Source organism: Falco punctatus (genome assembly GCF_963210335.1).
Source record: "Falco punctatus genome assembly, chromosome: Z".
Classification (NCBI taxonomy): Eukaryota; Metazoa; Chordata; class Aves; order Falconiformes; family Falconidae; genus Falco; species Falco punctatus.
This window is the reverse complement of record NC_137586.1, coordinates 1,820,715-1,843,277: the sequence shown is the minus strand read 5'-3', so window position 1 is coordinate 1,843,277 and position 22,563 is coordinate 1,820,715. Positions and strand designations below refer to the sequence as shown.

Genomic DNA, 22,563 nt, shown 5'->3' with positions numbered 1-22,563 from the left:
GTTTGGGTCCTTCACTTTGGAAACGTGGTTGGTTGTGGTTCCTTCCTGGTTCTAAGGCTTTTTTTATTTTTTTATTTTTTAAAATTTCCTGAAAGCGCTCATTTAATCTCTCTCCTTCTTTCCTTTTAGCTGTGGTCAGTGCCATTCCAGTGCCAACACTAGAAAGTGCCCAGTACCCCGGGATCCTGCCGTCCCCGACCTGCGGATACCCGCACCCGCAGTTCACCCTGCGGCCGGTGCCGTTCCCGACCCTCTCTGTGGACAGGACCTTTGGAGCGGGAAGAAGTCAGTACAGTGCTTTTCTTCTGTATTTTGCTGTTAAAGGGCTTGGGAAGAGGTTGCTTTCCATCATTGGGATGTATAAGCTCTTGCCAATCCAATCGTGCTGCCGTGCTTTTTGGGAACCAGGATAAATCCAGGCTGGATTTCTCTTCTCAAGCAGCAGCTCCAGTTGCAATTTCCAATCTGTACAGAACACCTTAAAAGCTAAAAGTCGCAGCATCTCTAATCCAATCCTCTCTTTTCTGCGGGTCTGTCAGTCATTGCACTGTACTTTAATTTCCTTTGCTTTATTGATAAGGATATGCCCAGAAAAACGCAGGCTTTGAGAGCTCTTCTTCATCCCAAGGCAGAATCTCGTATCATCACTCATTAAAATCATCCACGATAGCACTTACACGACCTCTCCACACAGTGTCTTCCCAGCTTTAGCTGCCCTCACTGCTAGAAGCATCGTCTTTAACATCTAACTTGCTGAAATTGAAGCCGATTGTTTCTTGGTTCGATTATAGCAGGCAATATATATATATATATATTTATTTATTTTATATATATATGTATGTATGTATGTATGTATAGCGTGGTTTATTTTCTTCCTTTTGCAGCTCCTTTTATACACAGGAATGCTGTTATCCCATCTCTGCATCACTCATCTTTTCTCCAGGGTGAGCTCCACATACCTCTTAGCTCCTCTGCAGTAATAGATGTATGGTTTGCATGTTCCCATAACTCCTCTTTACATTACGCTGCGGGAAGCGTGTGCCCATCCTCACCCTCACAACTTGGGCGTAAGCCCCTGCTGCACCATCTGTGCTTTGTTCAAGCCTAACAAGCCTACTCTGGCATATTAATTACAGTTGGAGGGTTCGTATTTTCTTACAGTTCTCCCTTAACTCCACTGCACATCAAGGCTGAATTATTGACAGATTATAGGAAATCTGTTACACATCTTTTTTTCATGTCACCAGACTCGGCGCTGCTGGTCCACGGGGAGCTCCTCTTGAAATGACTGATTTTTCCTCCTCTTGGATTGGTGCTTTCAGTCAGTTCAGACAGATCCTTGGGGGCCGGTGATTGAAATCCAGTGGTGGGACTGTAGGTAAAATGTGGGTTCAGGTGTCCACTAGGACACCTGGACACTAGGATCACCCTAATGCCATTCCCCCTCCCTTCAGAATGGTCCCTTCAAAGTTAGAAGGCAGTTTCCTCTGGAGAGCCTTGCCGGCATCATCAGGTTTTGATCTGCTGCTTAAATTAATACCCCACCCACCACAAATGCAATGCATGGTAACAAAGTCTGGTTTTTGCTTGACGTACAATAGATGTTGGGGAATTAAAAAAAAAAAAAAATACTACCTTGTGTCTGAGCATGGAGATGGAAAAAAAAAAAAATAATTGAATTATTTGCTCGGCCATCATCACCTCGACCTGTTCATAAAGGACCTGAGCATCTTCAGTTCCAAAATCTGGCAGTGCCCGTGAGGGGGGTTTCCCCAGGAATGCAGGCAGCTCAGCTGGGAAGGAGCGGTGGCTGGGACACAGTTGCTGAGGGATATGTTAGGCACAGCCCCCAGAATCCCACACCCGTGGTGCATTCAGCTTCTGCCTGAACCAGTCGCTAGTTTTACACAGGTAGTAGTTGGGAGATGAGATTTTCAAAACAAGGAATGCCTTTGAGAGCCTGTTGGATCCTGCTGCTGGGGGAAGGTCTGTATAGAGATGCATGGGCTTGCCCAAGCCCTTCGAGTGCAGCGTGCTTGAGAGCTGAGCAGGAGATTGCTGATGCCCAGAAGTTTTCTGCAAAAAGCTTGACTACAAACCAGCTTGTAATTATTCAGAAGACCTGATGGGCCTTGAAAAAGCTCCAGCAGTGAAGATTCCAGATACTTTGGGCAACTTCCCATTAAATAATTCAAAAGCAGTGGATGTAGCCTTGTTTGGATAGCAGCTATTTCCCATTGTTGAGGTCTGAGTAATCAAGACCACATAGTATTTTGAAAATTAGCTCAGCCCCTTATCAACGTGTCGCAACGACCTGTTAGAGCCGGCGCAGTTGTGCTCTCTGGTGAAGGCCTCCAAAGCTCCCAGGTGATATGAAATGCCTCCGAAGGAAATGCTCTCTTCCTTCGCTGTACCTTCCATGTTCACTGCCGTGGCACGGACAAGGATGCAGCAATAGTGTTTGTTCTCAAGTGACACTTGACGCTGTCAGAACCAGCCAAGCAGTTCACTAGGTTTATTTTGTAATATTGTTCATTACTTTTCAGTCCAAGGCGGGATGAAGAGGTGTAAAAATCTATTTCTAATACACTGCCTGACGGTTTCCTGGGCACGGGGGCTGGTGCTGGCGACCTCCCCCCCCTCTGGAAGAGTGGACAATCTGCAATGCATCCAACCAAAAAGCCGCTGCTTCCTTTGGGGCTCACCTCCCGCTGCCTCACAGCCCACCTCACTGCGGCAGAGAATGGGGATAGATCCACGAAATCACTCTTCATGCTTGGAATTTGTTTATTTTTCAGCTCTTTTCTTAATACGATCCTGCAGTTGAGAGTAACTAGCAGTTAAAGAGACTATAGAGACAACGCCTAAAGCTTTTTTCTCTGCGTACGTTTTACCCCTGAGTGAAAAATTCACTTGATACTTGACCAATTGCAGCTGCAGCTGAAAAAGAGCTGCCCAGCAATAATTCCTCTGTGATGGAGCCTACCTGTGGTACTGCATGACTGAGCACTTATTGATCAAGATGTAGCAATCCCTGAATAAATCATATGCCGTGCCGTTAGCGAGGGTGTTGCTCAGCATCCTGCCATACAGACAATGCTTGAACACCTTCTTCTGTTTCTGAAGGCCTTATTCATTGACCCAAAGATTTGAGTGCTGCAGCTTATCTTTAGGACAAATGTTCTATAAATAAGAATAAAAAAAGAGATGGAGAGTCAGGCCCCATCTGACTTGAATAATAAGCTGTCTCACCTGTTTGATTACTGCTGATGACACTACCAGCCACACAATACAATTGCTAAATATCAGTTTTTTCCAGACAGAAAAGATCTCTGAACCATAATAAAGTGACTGTTGTCACTTTGTTGTTGTCACTCTGGTCAGCAGTCCTTCCCACGGCTTGCCTTCTCCAGAGCTCCGTCACAGCCGCTGCTTACAGTGTTATCAAGACAGGTAGGAGAAGATGGTGACATGCCTAGTTTGCCATGTGTTATGGAAGGAAAAAGCTGCTCTGTTTTTCCCTGCTGCCACAATTAGTGGAGATGCTGAGCCAGCGTGGTCTCCAGTAGGGAAAGAAGAGAGGTGCGGGAAACCGTGTCCCGCTTGGGTGCTGAGGTGGGTCCATCCCTATCCTGCCCCATCTCACCCACACGCTGGTCAGCATTAACAGACTACATTGTGGTCCCATCCTGATCACACTTTTACAGGAGGCAGAGGGCTTCTCTTCAGGCTAACCCTAAATGCTACAAGTGGTCTAAGAGCACCATTTACAGAGGGAGCCATTCATCAGCGTAGCGCCCTGAGATGTACATCTGAGATGAGCTTGGAGATGTTCAGAAAATATGGTGTTTGGTTGTTTGTGGTTTTGGTTTTTTTTCAAAAAATAGAGATATATTATTTGCTAGTATTAAAAAGCAAGATTGAAAATTGTGTAAACCAGAACAATGAAACAGCAATGATGTTAATAGCTTGAGATATAGCCATAGAAAAAATATTATGGAGTGGAGGTAACTTTTCGTACAATTAGCTGTTCAAGTGAGATGCGCTGACGCAAATATTTCCTGAGTACATTTCCTCTTGGAGCTGGCTTTCTGGCGGCATGCAGTCAGCTCTGCGGTGAGCTCATCCAGCTGGGAAGCCTAAGTCCCTTCTAGCACAGAAGCTGCGTTCTGGACTCGGTGGAAACAGTCGTTTTATTCAAGAGTTGGGTTTGGGTTCAGCAGGGGTTGGTTTAACCACATACGACTTAAAAACGGTTCTGCCATCTTCTCATGATTTGGCTTTAGAGTGGCAATTTTTTTAGTGTTCCTCAAAACTGCTCTTTGGGATGTACCTAGAATTGCACCAGAGTAGTAGCCTGACAATTAAACCTGTTAAAAAAAAATATTGCTGCTTGGGCTGTGGTAACATCCAAAGATCCCAGCGGGAATAAGCCATCAGCAGGACACAGCTGTATAGTCTTGGTCGTCTGATATTTACAACCTGCGTAAGTTCAAAAATACACAGAAAGTCATTAGCAGATAGGAGTAAAGTTCAGTCATTTTAAGTCCCCATCTACCATCACATACTTTGAGTTCTTATTACCTTTTCTTTTCAATCCGTATTGATTTTTTCATTACCTCAGACTGTGGCAGAGCCAACAGCTACAAATCCAAGTGGGAGTATTTCCAGTGTTACCTCTTAATAGCAGCTACACAATGTAAAAATATGTTCAGAGACCTAAATTCATCATCACAAACAACGATTAGGCGAAAGCAAAGATCAAAAGACTCTGTATCAGATATTTATTCTTTTGCTCGGTGAGCAGTGTCCACAGCTATTGGTGTTCAAAGCAAGCTTATTCCTGATGTTCCTCACGTATAAAATGAATGCAAATAGGATTTTATCCAAGGTTTCTCCAAAGTAACGAGACCCTAATTGGTTTTACTGGGCTTTAGAACAGATCTTCATGTGTAGCATAGTATTTGCCTTACTCTGGCATGGAATTCAAGAGCAAAAGATTGCAATGGGAATGCAGCATGGTGCATTAATCCACTCCGTCTTAAAGGTCAATTGGGAGTCTACCTTCTGTCAAAAAAATAGGGTAATAATTGGATCTGTGGAAATAATCAGAATTCTTGGGTGCTTCTGTTGTGCTGTATGAAGGCAAATAATCTGGCTGCTAGGCAGGGGATTGATGTGGGTGATGTAGACAGCAGTAGCAATGTGCTCATCTTCATCCATCCTTCAAATGAACAATCCATCCTCTCTTCCTGCAGGGACTTGAGAGAATTGCAGATTGATGGTTCTCATTATGTTTGCAAGCATGCACATCTTATTTTAGAAAAAAGTCTTCTCAAGCATGAAGCACCTTCATTAGACCACTTACCTTCAATATTTAAATCCCAACTCTAGCTTCTGATTTTAATAGAGTCATCACACCTTTCTCTTCAGTAATAGCTGGAGGATAACCTGAAATCTTTTATGTAATAACGGTTATGTAGGTCTCCAGGTTTTACAACTAAATCTTTGAGATAAAACATACCCATACAGTAAAGCCGTAATTTAATAGCCTTGTAATGCAGAGGCCATTATGCTGATGCTAGCTGATAAAGCTTTGTTATCTGAGAGCACCACTGCAGAAAATACCAAGGAGGTATTTGATGGCCAGCAGCAGTGGAGTGTCTGGCTTGCTTGTTTCTCCAAAGAGGTCAAGAGCCTCCCAAAGGAACTGTCCTTAAGGACACAATGAAAAGCGTTGGGCTGGGGAGGAAGTTCAGGCTTTGACAAACATGCTGAAAGACATTTTGAGGCTAAGGGCATCGGTAAAAGCTTTTATTCTTACTTTGAGCAAAGCCCTGGCCAAGGATTTGCGCTAGAAAGTGTTGCAGCCTCAGGTGCGTCCCTCGGTGAGACTCACCTGTTGGTTTGCATCTTCCTTGACTAGGACGAGGGCGAAGTAGCAACACGCTGGGATGCCTTCTGGAATGTGTGGGTGGCGAGGAAGGGTGGGATGGGCTCAGCTCTCACTCCTGCTCTACCCTGTTACAAACAGCCTCAGTGTCGCTGCCCTCCTTGAGGAGAATTTTAGTCCAAGGAGAGGAAGAGAGAGGGGTCTGCTGGGCAAGGAAGGCAACGGAAGAGCAGGGCCAGGGCAATGTAAAGAGCCTTGAAGGTGAAAACAAGGAAAATGAGCTGCAGATGAGCAAACTTTTACGAACCGTGGATGATTTTGACCTTGGTCTGATCCTGTAGTTGGGTTCCTATCCGTGGTGTTGCATTTTGTCAGTGTGATATTGCCATAGGAACGAGCAATGGGGCTGTGGAAATGAGGAGAAATCCTCATTTCCATTTTTCAAAACTGTTTTGCCACTTAGTAGGTTGTAATTACTTACATACTTTGACATTAATTATTATAAAATGCCTTGAGATTTGACTTGGCTCTGTAATTGCATGTTACTTGCACAATGAGTTCTGGTTGTTGCAGCAGGCTTTGAAAGAAACCAGGTCCTCTGGAGCATTTTGGATCCCAGTATAATAACTAATTCTGATAGCTGTGTGTCAGGAAAATGGTTTTCTTCAGCAGAAGGTTGAGTTTTTCCTAGATATCCGTTCCCTGCCATAAGCTGCATGATTAACTGTCATGCTGGGAAGCCATCCCGGCTGGCACGGATACCCCGGGGATGCTGGACCAGCACCAACATGCTCAGATGAAGTTCCTGTTGTGATGGGGCTCTTTGCTATCCAGTTGGCTTCTTCCTTCCATGGTTCTGCTTGCAAATAACGTCAGCAGGCACTCGCACCAAGAGGAGAACTTTCTCCCAGTGCTGCTGCTCGGGGCCGTGGGGCAGGAGCTGGGAGAGGGGCCAGGAGGTACCCCAGCGGGTCCCTGCTCCGGGGAAGGCTCAGCAGCAGGTGCCGTGCAGGATTTGGAGATCAAGGATGGTGTTTCCAGCTGGGTTGGCTCTTCCCTGGTGCACGGGGAAATGCCATCCACAAAGCACTGCAGCAGAGTTATGCTTATCAATCCTCCTTGTAATTAATTCTTAACTAGTTTGGCTTGTTGAGGTAGGCATAGTGGTCAGGAAGAGATTTTAAAGATTTGTTTATCCCCATTTCCATTCCTTTACAAGAACTAAATAATCTGGTTTCTTTGGGATAGTTATTTCCATCTTTTTAGACAGAAATATTTGTTATTTATTTTCAGGGTTTTTTTAAATGAAAATTTTATTTTCTTAAGCTTCTTAAAGTCTGAATGACGTGGTACAGTGTTGTGTAAACACCAGCAGTGAGTTTCTCTCCACGACCACGAGTCAGCGTTAGGTGACCAGCGATGCCTTCGGGGCGGGGGGGAGTGCGCAGCCTGCCTCTTGCTGGCGTCTTCTGTCCTTCCTCCTATGCAGCATCTTCTCCACTCGACACACTCCATAGAAGATATTCTGATTGTAGGCTACAGGATGAGGCTGTTTTGCATCTAACAGGTTTCAGTAGGTCTCAGTTCACAACTCACCTTTTCTTGCCGTTGTGGTACTGGTGATGCCAGCACTGTGGACCATACACATCCTGAAAACTCCGACAGTGCCGTAATGATGATGCAGATTATACGTTTGGGTACCACACGTGTTTCCAGAGGGTTGTAGGAATAACGGGCTTTGCTCTTTGTCTCAACCTTTGTTTTCATTAATCCTTCAGCTGCCTGCTTGCGTTTCCTGGCGTGGGAAGTCCACAACAGAGGTTGATCTTGAAAGCTTCTTTTAAGAAATACAGCAGAACATAGAGAGGTCGTCTTTTATATGAGGTTGACATGGAACATTTAAATCTCTGAGGAACTGGCTTTGAATATAGGCTAATAAAGCAGCAACCCACTGCTTTGGCACACTAACCATTACCGCTGTCTCCAGGAAAAAACAATATTGGTGATAGGTTATGTGGAGATTAATTAAGTCCTTTCGTTGTCTCCAGCTTTTGCCCACTGTGACTAGAACAGTACCGTCATGCTGGACACACTGAGTTTCAATAGCCGTAGCTTGTTTCAATCTCCACGTGATGTATTTATGTCTTTATGGGCTTTTAATATCTAAAAGCACATAAAGAGGAAAGACAGAAGGAGCTAAAATATATTGTGGGTTTTGTTTTGTTGGTTTTTTTTAAGGAAGTTGTTTTGCACTTCAAATGGTTTTTCATTTGGCTGCCAGTGACTTTTGATGGGACTGTTCACACATCTCCTGCCCTTCTTGGAGGGTGGAGGCAAATGCTGGCCCTTCTGTTGAAAATGACCATACAAATATGAAGTGGGACATAAAAACTATATCCATAATAGTCTTTTTCCCCCCCCCCCCCCCCCCGCCTCTGGATGGTTCTCTTGCAGCTGTTAACGAAGGCCCAGCACCGCAGCAGCCGCCCTTGCTGCCGCAGACGCAGCCTGAGCACTCCAACAGTGAGGACGCCCCAAGCAGAACCATCCCCACCGCCTGCGTCCGCCCTACGCACCCTCTGCGCAGCTTTGCCAACCCCTTGCTACCTCCACCCATGAGTGCAATAGAACCGAAAGTCCCTTACACACCGCTTCTGTCTCAAACAGGTAAGAGTGACGGGAGGAAGGGCTGCGGTACCACAGCACGAGGCTGTTCTGTGCCTTGAAGCCAGATCTGCGAGTGCTGACAGAATGGAAAGTGGATATGTACATTTATATGATAATAATCCAGTATTTCATTCTGACAAAATGGAATAAAAATTCAGGACAAGGCAATAGCTTGAAATCAGAGGTAACAAGTAAGTGATAAAAATGAATTAAATGAGATGCCAAATTAATCACTTGGTCTTGTTTCCAGTCTCCTGTTATGCTACAGTAACTTGAACCAGTGCCAAACGCTTGACTCTTGTTTCAAGGCTTTGCCTTTTTGATAATGAAAGGACTATTTATGTATGCTGGAAAAGAACTGACTGCAATCCACTCCAGTGTGCAAGCTACTTAAAAATTAAATAGCAAGCGTGCAAGGAACAGAAAGGAAATTATTCTATATTTAAAATAAATTAAAAAAAAAAAAAGAGGCTTTAGATCGGTGCCACTGTTGAATGAAGCTGCAGGCTGGTGTCAAGGCTGGATGAAATGGCTGCACGTGGCTGTAGGGGGACATTGGTCCATGGGTGGGGGGAACGGTGCCTTTCCAGCTGGTCTCTAGGTCTGTTTCCAGAGCAGCATCACTTCTGGAGAGCTGTTTTAAAAATTCACCCTTGGCTCGAATGAGAACGTTTGGGCGATGTATCTGGTATCTGCTTTGTTTGTGAAGTGGACCCAGTGCTAGAAGTGTTCTTCACGTGAACTAGTATTGTTTGAGTAGCACTGTTTGTCTTGGTGACCCTAGCTACTAGACCTATTAAGGGAAAAAAAAAAAAAAAGGAGGGTTTGCAGACTGGTATCTTGTTTTAACTGTTTGCCTTACTCCTTTAGCTTGGATAATCTCCAGTTTGGCTCAGACAAACTGGAGATTTCAGCTTCACTCTTCTATTCTAATGCAGCTTTGCAAGTGTAGCTTTCTTGCCATACAGCATATGTTAGGTCGATGTTAGCAACAAGCAAGCTACCAAAACATCTCTGCATTTTTACTGGAAGCACCTGCTATCCATCAGCAAGTAATCCAGTTTCTGACAGCAGACAGAAGTAGATAAATCCTTATTTATTGGAGAACGTCTTTTGCCAAAGAGTGCTGCTGAATTATTTTTTATATATAACGGAGTCCATTCGTTTTTATGTAGTACCGCATTTTACTTTATGAGGATCCAATTCTACTTGTCTTACTCTAGCAAGTAAACCCGGTATCTTGAAAGGACTATTTGTTCTCTAAGTCAGTCGGAGTTTACATTTTAACCATTATAATTAGGAGGCATGGCAAAGAGGGAGGAACTCGAGGGCATGTTACTTGTCTTCATAAAAAATCCCATCATCCTGAAAAAGAAAATTGCCTTTTTTTTCAGTAAGTGATCTCACATAAGCAGATGCAAACAATGTCATTAGGCAAAATGAAGAGCTGAAAGTTTATGGCAATAATCTGCCATAAAGCAGTGGAAATAAATAAAGCAAATGCTAAAGGGATGAAAAAATCTGGTTTTCTGGACTCTGTCACATAGACGAAAACATGTTGTTGGCTTATATATGGCGTTCAGACCTATTGTATTCACCAGTATACTGAAACCACATTTTTTACTTTTTAGAAATGTATATAACTTCATTTCTGCTCTGCCTCCAGCTGTTTGGAGGTGTTGGGGCTTATTTATTTCTCTCTATGTATGGTTGCTCTCGCTTTTCTCAATGTACTTGTCCCCGGAGTCGTTAGCCAGAGTGATGTTGCCTCCTCTCCCGATTTGTCATTGCAAGGCTTCCTTCGTGCAGGGTGCCCAGCTCCTGCACCTCGTCCCTCCAACCCAGGCTGCTCTTCCGTACCCACTCCCAAATCCCGCTCCTCTGGAACCCAGATCTCTCTTCTTTTCACTCAGGGTGGGAGTGGAGAGAGAAAGGAATGAAAAAAGGACGGCAGTTCTGGGTCTTTAACGCTACCCATGGGTGTGATGCCCCAGCTGTAGCTAGACAGCCACAAAAGGGAAATTTTGAGGATATTTGGGAACTTTTCAAGGCTTGTGAGGTATTTCTCTGTTGGAACAAGCCTCCGAGAAAAGATGACTGACACGTCCCTGCTCCTTCCTAGTCCCTGCTGGCCGAGCTCCCTGTGGACCAGCCAAGGTGGTTCCCTTAGGGACCATCAACGCCCATTATGCCCCATGTAGGGGCATCTCAGCTTTAAAAGGCTCTTAGCAAATTCCCACGTTGGAATAACTGTTACTTTCCTTAACCTGAGAGATGGAATGAATTAATTTTTCATAACTAAAGACATTTTTATGTTTCCTATGGAATAAAGCAATAGAGCAAGAAGTGATGGACTCAACACTTGAACCAATTAAGCTACTCTTTACATTGCTGTTCTGTTTTTTTAAATGCATGTTAATCAGGTGTCGTATCCCTTTGGGTAGTCCATACCTAATGGAACAATCCTGCAGAATTTGGAAGGGGAGAAGACTGTAGAGGTTGATCTGGAGATTTCCAGCAAAGACTTCATAGTCCTGGAGCTGGTGCCTACCACTGGCCCTCACGCAGTGTTAATGTCAAAATTAATTTTTGGGTCTTGCCCGGGGAAGGGATGAGCACGGGGCTTTTTCTTGGCTTTGATTGACCTGATGCTAAAAGGAGGTATCTCCTCTAATATTTGATCTATTCACTGTATCTCTGTAGTGGCAGTATAATTAGCTGTTAAACTCTATCATATGGTTCATAAAAAAGACATACAGAGATCATTATTCAGTTGTGGGGGATTTTGCCATGAGGATATGAATAAGTACTGAAAAGGCTGTGCTCCTGGTTTTGGGTCATGACATCAGCCTAATCCAGAGCTAAATCTGCCATTTTTCTTCTTCTTCTTCTTCTTCTTCTTCTTTTTTTTTTTTTTTTTTTTTTTTTTTTTTCCCCCTGGAGCCCAGTAAATCTGAACTCTTCACATTAAGCCCTTCCCGTTGATCCTTTATAGGATAAATGATGGAGCACTTAAGGTTGCTGATTCTTAAGGTTACTTATTCTGAAGGCGTGAGAATCACTCCGTGGTACTTCAGTCCACGCTGTGGCTGCACTTGCTCCTCTTTGCAAGTCATACACACAAGCATGTAAGTGATTTGACTTAGTCTCCTTTCAGGTTAAACAGAAAATGTTTGATGGAGTGTTGAGCTTATTGCATTATAGATCTGACATAAATTCCACAAATGGACAGGAATTTTTTTATTTTTTTTTACCCTCGCAAATGAGAATTCCTTTTAGGTCTTGATGATCAGCTGCACTTTAAATGAACCTGAATTAGGAGGTAATTTTTCTTCTCCAGAAGCAAGTGCGAGGTGGTAGAAAATACCTCCTGCAAAGTGGTGTTTTTTATATTCTGTCACAGTTTTAAAACTTCAGCTTTTTCAGGCTCCTGTATCTTTTGTGAGGTTGTAAAAATGCTGAATTTTTTTCTATTGCTACTCCACCAAAAAAAAAAAACCCAAAACAAAACAGTTGGAAATCTAAGCTGTCATCTTCTCGGTCTTCCTGGAATCACTTAGTGAAACCCCAGAGCTAGAAACCACTTTTTTATACAGCAAAATCGAGCTTTATTTTCCTTCCCGCTGCTGAGCTGGGAGGAATGCCCCAGCCGGCGGCGGGCTGGGTGCGCAGGGGAAGGCTTGCACTGCAGATGAGCTGCTCAACGTTTATTTCTGTGCCATTTGGGGGAAAAAATAATATATATATAAAAAAAAATCTTGTCTTTTCAAACTTGGCCGGCTTAGGGAGTAAAAGTGAAGGGTGAGGTGAAGGAATCTGGTAGTAAACATCCCTGTGTAAAAAGCAACAGCTGGATATTGCTTGGACATTAGAACAAATCCTTCCCGCATCCAGGCTGACCCCCACACACTTTTCATTACCAAATGGGATAAGAAAGCCTGGTAAGAAATTGAGCTGCATGAGGTATTTTTTTTGTGCTGCCATATTTTTTTTTCTCCCCTTTTCCCTAAAGCCATTGTAAGAAAAGAACCAGAAAAACAAGATAAGGCTGGAGGTTTGCAAAGCCGCCGTTCAAACCACACGCTACCAGTCAAATAAATAAGGGATGAAGTCAAGAGGAATAAAGGATATTTGGGTATTAAGCAGTGACTCCTGGGCCATCATAATCCCAAAGAGCAAGGGTCTGGGACCTCGGCGGGGGCTGGAATTACGGTGATACTTGGAAGGGTGGATATAGACTAAGTACAGCAAGACTTCCCATCGTGCTGGTAACAGAGTGTGCCTGACAGGAGCAGTGGTAAAATCCCGGTTACACACGTGTCTTGAAGATGGGATCTCCAGTGGAGGGTTTAGAGATGGAAATTCCAAGAATAAAACTTGTGGCTGAAATTAGGCAAATTTTGGAGATGTGAACTTCGATCCCTGTGGTGCTAGGCTTATACATTTAATTGCTATCCATTTTTTAGAGAGTTTAATCCCTCTTCATGCAAAGTGACGATTTAATTGGTAAGTGGTAACCTGGACAATCAATTCGCTCTAATGAATTAGCCGTATAACCAAATTCTGGAGCTGTCTTTTTGGGTTTTTTTTGGTTGTTTTTTTTTTTAAGTTTGCCGTTCACAGTAAAAGAATCCCAGCACAATATAAAACACAAATGAAAACCTAAACCTATTGCTTCTAATTTGAGTTCAGTCATTGAATTTAAAGGCAACTAAGAACTCTTTTGTTAACAGGGTATAAAAATCTTTCTGGCATAAGGGTGGGTTTTTTTCATGTTTTCATGATGACTGTAAATGAGATTATGGACTTCTCTTTATCATAGTTTACAGTAAGCAGGGTCTATAAATTCACTGCAAATATGGGAATGATTCATTCTTGAACCTTTTATTCTGAATTCCTAGCTTTTTGCACTAGTAACTCCCATGATCAAAAGAAAATTATTCTTTTATTTCATAAGCCTTTACCTGCCAGCCCCCCACCAGGCCTCAGTTTTGAAATGTTTTTTATCTTCCACATTTCTTCTTCTGAAAACAAGCTTTCTCCATTCAGGTGGGAGATGTATTGCCACACAAGTGTCACAAAAGGGCTGGTCCTGTCTGTTAGAGGAAAGTGGCCCCAGTGATTAGCGTGTAGATAACTTGAGACACCTGAGTTGTCTCATTAAAATCCATGGGACTACTGGAAGGTGTAAAGTGAAGTGTGGATTTAGGTGCTTGTCTGGATAAGTGAACTGATTCTCCTTTGATATAAATGATCTATTTTGATACAAGGCAGCAGTCAAATAATTTAAAAAAATGTATTTATCTGGATAATTCATACTGTAAATTCATAGAAAGATGTAAGAATGGACCATTTGTTTTCCTGTGTTTCATCAGCAGAGATGTAAAGCTTTTTCCTCCACGTGTATAATTGCTCTGTATTAATTTGGGACTGTGCATTACTGCTGAGCCGTTGCAGTCAGCCAGTCACTTTTGCCCTAACCCGCGTTTATCCCACATGATATTTCCAGCAAATAGATTACAAAGTTGAAAAGCAGCTGAGAAGACAGAGATCGAACCTCTCTTGTATGTCCCCATGTTTCAGCAGCCTGTGTTGTTTTATTCTGGAATTGTCCTTTCCCAGCTCACTGTTCTGATACCTGTTTTGAAGCCATAGCCCGTAAAAAACGTGTGAAGCTCAGCAGTGCAGTCCCAGGGCTTGCTCGGTACCCTATTCTGAAGAGTAATTAAATGACCTCTTTCTCTTTTGTGTTTAATTTATCTTTTTACTTTTTCTCCCACTATCCAGTATTTCTAAACTAAACTTTGCCTCTTTCTAGGAGGCTTTCCCTTGCGTTGATTATCGCCACAAAAAATCATTTTTAGAGACTCATTTTCTTGAGGAAAGATTTATTTTTTTTCCCATCTGAGTCTTCAAATAATGTTTTTCATAGAGTTAGATGTTCTGTCCCCCCGAGAGGCACCGTCTTAAACAGGAGCATCCTGCCACAGAGCTTCAGGAGACTTCACTTCTACCTGTTAGTCTCATCTTTATGTTTCAGCTTTTAAAGTCACTTAAACTGACACTGTTATTACTGGTAGAAACAGCAACAAACCTGTAGAGTGGCATTTGATCCTATTGTGATTTTGTTGTTGTTGTTGGACATTTATGAGAAAATTACCTCTTCATAGTGCCAGATAAGCAGTATACCCCATCAGCTCTTAATTGATTGCTTAACAGGGCAAAGATCTGGCTTGCTGTTGCTGTACAGCGCTCCTTCCCCACGCTGCAAGTTCAGACTGCCAATCTCCTTACTGTCAGAAGCATCGGGAACGGATGAAATTCTGAAATAGTTTTAATTTTCCAGCTCGATCGCTTTCAGTTTTATGAGCCACGACATCTCCCTGTGGGAGCAGCCTTGCAGATCCCTCCGTGCCTGCAGATGGGCATTGCTAGACACAGCTCTAGTTGATGGCACAGGTAGTTTTTGCCTTTTGTCCTGTTGGGTAGAAAAACCTGTGGAAAAGCTGTGAGATGCAGGGCCAGCAAAGATTGTCCTCGTTTATGTACAAGTCTCATGTTACCTTCTGGTTTCTGCAGTTGTTTTGACTTCTGTAGTCTCATTATATGGGGTTCATCTTGGTACGCCTCATCCTCCAAGAACCAGTTCTGATGGGAAGAAAGGCTTTTTGCACCCCAGGAGACAGATCCATTTCCATCTGCCTCCTCAGACCAGATGATCTTCAGCTTCAGATCCCCTTCACAGCTTTGATGGGTGCCCTGTCTGTTGGGTTATTGGATATGAGAATCTATCTGCATCCCCAGTTTGGAAATCTTCTGTTGAAGTTTCCATATTGGTTTTATGAGACACGCCTAGAAATACCTTGCGTGATCCAAAATGTGTTTTTTTGCTTTGTTGAAAATCCTAAACCAACAACCGAAAAAACCTGAGTTTCAGATTAATCAAATATTGAGCAGAACATTTTTTCCAACTCTGAAATCAATAGACTAGAATGGCTGCAGGTTAAAAACTGGAACCAGTTAGCAACACAGCACATCTTACTGCAAAACCCTCTTTTCAGAGATTCCCCGCTGTCCTGCCTGCTGTCCCACATGGTGGTTGATGATGGTTGTAAGCGTTTGCCAAGAGTAGAACATTAGGAAGATAAAAGCATTTTTTTTAAATTGCTACTGCGGTCACTTTCTGGGGTTTTAGCCGAGATGTATCCTTCCTCAGCCCGGCTGGTGGTGATCTCCGGCAAGAACACGTGGATGTAGCAGGCTTGATCCACATCTAGCCAAAGTTAATGGAAAAAATCTCCTTGCCTTGGAGTTTTGCATTACCACCTTGCGAAACCAAATTACTGCAATCTTTCTGAGAAGGGCAGGGCTTGCCGGCAAAGCTGATTCCATCACATTTTCTGTTCCGTATGTAGATTATCATATAGATCCTTCCTCTTTGTCACTAGCACCTAGTAAACCCTCTCAACACTTTGTACCGTTCATTTTTTTTCCTGCGTGCAAACCCTTCAGCTGGGACAGAGCTTTCCCAACAGGATCTTCCCACCACTTTCTAAAACACTCTTGCTGTTTGCCTTGCTGCTGCCAAAAATTGCTTCCCTCGTAAATCCCAAGGTGGTCGCTGACTTCTCTGAGGCGCAGTACAGGCTTGGAATCAGAAGCGTACAGGCTTTTCTCTTCCTTCAATCCTTCGGTTACAGCTGACAGAATTCATGGCAAAATGTCCTATTCCTTCTTCTCAGAGATCTGACTTCTTCCCAGCTAATTTTAGACCTTTGATGAGCAGGTGTCTGCTCTGTGCCCATCACATCAGCGCACTGTGCAGCCAAAGGGGAGAGAGAGGATCTCCTGAAAGATAATTCATCCAGCTTCTCAGCAGGCTTGGGAAGGTGCTTCTTCCCCTGGATGATTGAGGGAGGTGAAAGAACCAGTGGCGGCTTATCCCTCGCTTTTAAACACCTGAAGTTCAGCTGGAGGGATGGGAGACATCGTCCAGCCTTCTTGCTTTGAAAATCTGGAAGTGCGTGAGCAGCAGATAGGCAGAAAGGTCCCTACAGTTCTCTTCATGTTGCTCCAGCGATTGCCAAGCTTTTGCGAGTAATGGATTTTGTAATCGTACAGCTGTTGTACCTATCAGAATATTCAGAGTTGGTCCTAGATGCAGACCTTGAGGAACTCTGCTGCTAGCCGTCTTCTACTCCAGCGTCCTCCATCCAGCCTGGCTTCTTGCCGTTTGTCCCTAAACTAGCTCCTTTCGGGTTTTGCATCCATCTCTGTTTTCTCTGCTCTTAACTCCTTTTTTCCACGTCACCGTTTTGCATCATCATCCAGAACACCTGTGACACGTGAAGCACGTAAGGATTGTTGGTCATGAGGCTGGATACAAACCCCACATCCATTGCGCGTGAACACAGCATCTTCTGCTGCTGTCGGAGTTTCCCGCAGCTGGGGACTGGGCTGTGGGAACCCTGCCAGACGAAGAGCAGGAGCCCCAAGCCCTCTCCCTGAAATGAGTTGTTCTCCCCTGGCTGAGGACATCACCTCGTGTCCCACTTGACTTAGCTCAAAATAATGTAATGCCAAGGAGCTCACCCAAAGCATCTTTATCAAGAGGATGGACGCGAAGGCTCTGTTCGTTTTCTTTGCTGTCCATCATGATAATGTATAGATATGTGCAAATGCATATGGATTTAGGAAATGGTTTCTTTTTGGCTGGGTGCAGGACCGTGGTGATGTGCAGTGCTCCCGGAATACCGAGGATGGTAGTGCAGCGAGTTCAGCGGCAGCCTGGGAGAGGCAGCGGTAGCTGCAATTTGCACCTGGTAGCCATATATTATCTGACTAATGAGCCATTGAAATGTTTAATAACCCCACGGAGAAAATGAAACTTTTAAATGGTAAATCTATGCTGGGGCTGCTCAGAGTTACACCTGAGTATCGGTATTGTTGTCTGCCTCTTGCAGCACCACTTCCAAGGTTTCCTCTTTTTTTCATTTGGGAGGCTCCCGCGGAGTTGGAGAACATTAGAAACCAAAGCGATTTTAATGTAATTAGCTGCTCATTTGCATAAATTAGTTTACTTACAACCTTCTGCTTCCAGAATTCTCTTTGAGAGGCTTGCTTGGTCTTTTTAATGTCCTTTGGGGGAAGAGGGCTCAACTGTTGGACTAATTACGTATTACAGGCGTCACCGTGAAGACGGTCCCCGCTGCAAAGCGTTCGCTGAAGACCTTGCAATAGGCACAAGGAGGGTTTGCTCAGCTTCATATCAGTTATGAGCATTATGACTTGCCTGTTGCTTTTGTGAGCTAAAGGGCAAAAAAGATGCACAAACCAAACTTACTAATCATCATTATGGCTTCTCATTAACAATATCCAGGAGGGAACATCTGTCTTTGTGCAGAAGAGTGGGTCTTCAAGTCCAATTACTACAATTGATGAGTTGCATACAAGAAACATGATTTTTACCACGGGAATTAGAGGATTACAATAGCAACATACGCTGCATTCCATGTGAGCTCCTCACCACCACATCAGATATTTACTTCCCCACCAGCCCATGAAAATCAAACAAGTCACAATGCAAAGTCACTTGTGTTAAAAAAAAAAGCCTATTTGGGTCCATTATCTACCCAATAAACAGCATGGATGCCATGGTGGCTGTACCTTCTCCTTTATTTTTCACATCATGGCGATGTCCCAGGATGCAATCGAGATTCCCTCTAATGGGAATTGAATAAACTCCTTTTCAGCAGGGCACGCAAGCGCTGCAGGAACAGAAGTAGCAGCACAGCTGCCAGCTGCAGGGGCCATAGCTGCCGTTTTCTTCTTTGCTGAGCACTGCAGGTGTTTTCAAAGCCCTGGGTGGGGCGGAAAAAATTGTTGAGGGGGTACAGCCTGTATACCAGGCAGCTCAGAGTTGGTTGGCCTGTGATGGTACTGTCCTTCTGCTCTTGAATTTTCCAAATCAGGCTGTTTCATTTCTCCATGTGCAACTGTGGGGTGCACACGGGGAGTGTCGGTGTGTGCGTCTTCTCCCCACATGCTTCTTTGGAAATAAGCTTTATTTGGTAAGAAATGGAAGTGGCAAACAGTCCCTTTTTTTAAAAAAAAAAAAAAACAACCAAAACAAAAAACAACTAATTTGAATGTGCGACACTTAGAAGATGGAGTCTCTGGGGATAGCTGTATCGGCTGCATTTACCCTGAGATACAGGGAAGTCTGAAGGCTGGTTAATTAAGAAGTCTTATAGCTATTAAACGGGGGCTGGAAGAGCGAGGGTATCTTTGTGGGGATCTCTTCTAGCTTCTATTGAGCTTTCACAGGTTCATAGCTTCAGCTAAATGGGAGTTATCTGCAGGTCTCTGCCTCCATCTCGCAGCTCTTTACTGGGACTCACTGTTAACGAAGGGACTCACTGTTAACGAACGTGCTGCTGGCAAATGGCTTTTCCTCTGGTTTTCCATTGTGTTTTCCTCTGCCTTCAACTAATTAAAACTGTGAACATGATTCTTTGAAACAGGGGAAAATTAACCAACGGCTTTTGGCTGCTGGCTGGAGCCATGGGGGTGCGGAGGGCTGTGGTGGCTGCAGGGATCTGGGGGGATCTGGGGGGCGAGAGCCACGGCAGCGGCTGCCCATCTTCCCACACTGGCATTACCGTTCAGGCAGCGCTACTGCAGGCTCCGGAGCCTTGCTTTCGTGATGTGATAAATGGTCTGTAAGAAAAGAGAGGCAACCAGGTGGGCGCCTCGTGATGAAGGGATCAGGCGAGGTGTTAGATAGTCCCGTCTCGCCTCCCTTTGCCACGACAGGGCGGGCCAGATGATCTGGTGAGGTCCCTTCCGCCCCAGGCTGCTCTGTGATGCTCTGGGGAAAACAAAGGGTGGGGAAAACAGATTCCTGAATAGATGTTTTGGTTTTGCATGGAAACCGGGGAGGGGGGGGGGTGGGGGGGGCTGTTTTGAGAGGTGGGTGTTGGTGTTGGTGTCTGTCTCGGGTGGATTGAGACATCTCCCAGGCTCTGGTTCCAGTGTCTCAGCTCCAGAGCTGTGGGCATCCTCGTACAAACCTGTCCTGTGGCTGGTCCCTGGGACAGCCCTTCCTCTGGGCATGGTTTATGGCTGGAGTGGCTCAAGACCCTGTTTTCCTCTTTCTGGTCCAATTCTGATGCCATGGCCAATAGCCGACTTGACTTACTGATGCCTTTTAATAGGTCTAGTAACCGTGATCAGCTACTAAAGCAATGGCTGTTGTTAATTGTCATTATTATGGTACACATTTTTGTAACAACAAAAAATCACGGGGCTTGCTGAAGGTCATAGTGGAGGCTATATATAGAAAAAAGGTTCTTTATTTATGATTCGTCTCCTGGATGTCAACAGGAGTCAAATGAACAGAATAAAAATTGTGCCCAAGTCCCATGGGAGAGGAAACCTGCGCTGTAAGACTCCACAGTGATCCCTTGTGGGGATCTGCTGTGCCAAAGGGGATCCGCTGTTCCCTGGTGGGGGTGCCGGGGGGGATCTGGCAGTGTCCTGCCCGGCGAGTATCAGCACATCTAAAGAGACAGAGGTGAAACTGGCCTGAGGGCACAAGTAGGCGTCGAAGTGGTTTAATGTCCATAGAGGGGAAGTGGGAAAAATAGATTTTGGGGACCTAGGTGGCTGAGAGAAGAGCCAAAGGCACTGGCTGTGATGCGTTCGGCCTCACGCTGGGAGCGCAGCGATGTCTGAGCCGTAGCTTCAGGGCAGCAGGGTTATGCTGGCAGCGAGCAAGCTGGGAGCTGCCATCCTCTTTTTTGGCCTTGAATCTATAATGCATGAGATACTCGATCTCGGGTTGGCTTTGTCAGGCAACGCTGATTTTAAAACTATCCCTGCGTACCCCAACTCTGTGCCTTGTGTGCCTCTGTTTCCACTGATGGCTCTCACGTCTCCTGCAGCGTCTTGCCTAGAGCTTGTGCCGTGCAGAGGCGTATTGCCCAGGACAAAGGTTTTATTCTTTGATGTTTGAAACTATTGAGAGAGAGAAAGAATTGTTAATTTCCTCTAGGAGAGAGCTGAGACCTCTGGGTTGATGCATCTTTAAAGGGCAGCTCAGGCAGTCCTGTGGCTCCGTGGGGCGGGCAGGAGGGGCTTTGGCAGAGCTCTTAAGAAGGGAGATCCCTTTCTGTCAAAAAAATTGATATATTTTTATATTTTTTTCCTTCCTTCCGAGCTGGGGTAAAAAGTCAGAAAGAACTAATTTTTATTCTTATTTTTTTGGACAAAGTTGAAATACAATTTTTATTTTAGCTTGTTCAGTGACCCACCTGGAGGGCTGCTCTCAGCTTGAGGGAGTTAAAAAAAAAAAAAAAGTAAAACACTAGGGGAGAACCACAGAAAGGAACAAAAATAAAGGAGGACCACAGAAATAGCTGCCGTTCCCCCAACCCGGCCACCACTCCATGCTCTTCACTCTCACTGTCTCCCTCAAACACCACATGGAGTTGGCAGTGCCCTGCCTGGCAGGGACCACTAAGCCCAGGTTTTCTTCCTGGAGTGCAAGGTTTGTAGGTATTATTCCAGGCATTATTCCCAGGAAAATGGAAGTTTCCATGCGAATACTTGTGTTGCTGCAGAAGAACAGACGTTGTCAGAAAGTAACGTCGACAGCGATCGCAAACGTGCTGCCTCAGAGCTCTGCTGGGCGCAGCAGTGGGGTTCGAACCGGCGGGGTTTGGAATGTAATGGAAAAGTTTTTAGAAGGCATTTGTGTCGGTTCTGATGCTCCCCTGGGAAGAATTACCGGGAAGCCTGCCGGGGAAGGAGGCTGTACGGTTACGACCGAAACCACAAACAGCCGTGATTGAACCAGCTGCATTTCACCCACCCCACCCCCCATTTCACTGCCATCCCTTTTTGTCCTTCCTACAGATTCTCAGTATGACTTTTATTTTTTTTCCAGGGCCTAACCACCCCAAGGCTCAGGTGAAGACGGCGTCCCTTGGCTTGGCAGGGAAGGCCAGGTCGCCCCTGCTGCCCGTCTCGGTGCCCACGGCCCCAGAGGTGGCAGAAGAAGGCCACAAGACGACGGAGGACTCCGCCAACGTAAGAACCGGCGCCCTGAGCTCGCGAGGCTCCTCACCATCCTGTTAGAGCCTCTAAGCCCCAATCTACAGATTAATTTTGAGACAACGGTCTGTCCCTCCTTGCCTTGGGTATTACGCTGCAGCTGATGGCTCTTAGAAAGCCAGTAACGAGTTCGGGCAGCCGGTAAAACTTCGCGAGTGGCTTTAATAGACTTTGGCAGCCGTGATACGGGGGAGAAGCGAGTGCTTCAGTTCTGTGTGAATATTATCCACGGGACAGCTCGCACCGCCTCTCTTGAGCGCCCTGAGATAGCGGGGGATGAGAAGGAGGGGGTGAGAAGTGTGATAAGGGAAGAAAATAATTTTGGCAGTAAAAAAGAGTCTATAGTAATACCAGATAATGGTAAGAAGAATAACATTGAAGAAGTAGATAAGTGAAACTGAAAAGGTGGTAAAATTAGAACAGTCTTTTAACTCCTATTAAGACTGTTAGAGAAAGGTCTCATGTGGTCCAGAAGATGAAATAGTGGAAAAGAAATAGAACGAGGGGAAAAAAAGAAATACATTAAATACACATTGTGTATCACCTCTTTTCATCTGCTTGCACAGCAGAATTTTTTGCTAGACGCTATAGCAGCGATTTGTCCAATGTTTTGTTAGTGAATCCTTTTACATTTTCAACCTAGCTAAAGGGAAAGACAAAAGATTTGGTTTAGATGTAGGTCTGGAGGGTTTGGGTGTGTGGCCTGATTAATGCAGGACAACAGTGTTTGATTCCTGCCTGTCCTTATCAACGGCATAAAAATATAGTTCTGCGTAGAGTCGCAGCAGGATTCTCGTGTTTCGCTGGGAAAAGGGGACATGGGATGATGTAAGAGCCATGGAACCTCCTACTGGAATGGGAACGGGAAGGAAATGCCCTCTGTGGTG

At 44.7% G+C, this 22,563-nt stretch overlaps 1 protein-coding gene across 2 annotated transcripts in view; it reads left to right on the top strand.

Moving 5' to 3' along the window:
* Nucleotides 1-22,563, top strand: part of DCC (DCC netrin 1 receptor) — a 563,445-nt gene that overhangs the window by 531,514 nt on the left and 9,368 nt on the right. The window contains exons 26-28 of one of the 2 annotated variants that reach the window (XM_080371917.1): nucleotides 130-285; nucleotides 8,348-8,560; nucleotides 21,510-21,652. In XM_080371917.1, the coding sequence (XP_080228043.1) occupies nucleotides 130-285; nucleotides 8,348-8,560; nucleotides 21,510-21,652 (512 nt within the window). Of the gene's footprint in view, nucleotides 1-129; nucleotides 286-8,347; nucleotides 9,379-21,509; nucleotides 21,653-22,563 lie in introns of those variants that run through there. The other variant, XM_080371916.1, reaches the window with a different exon arrangement.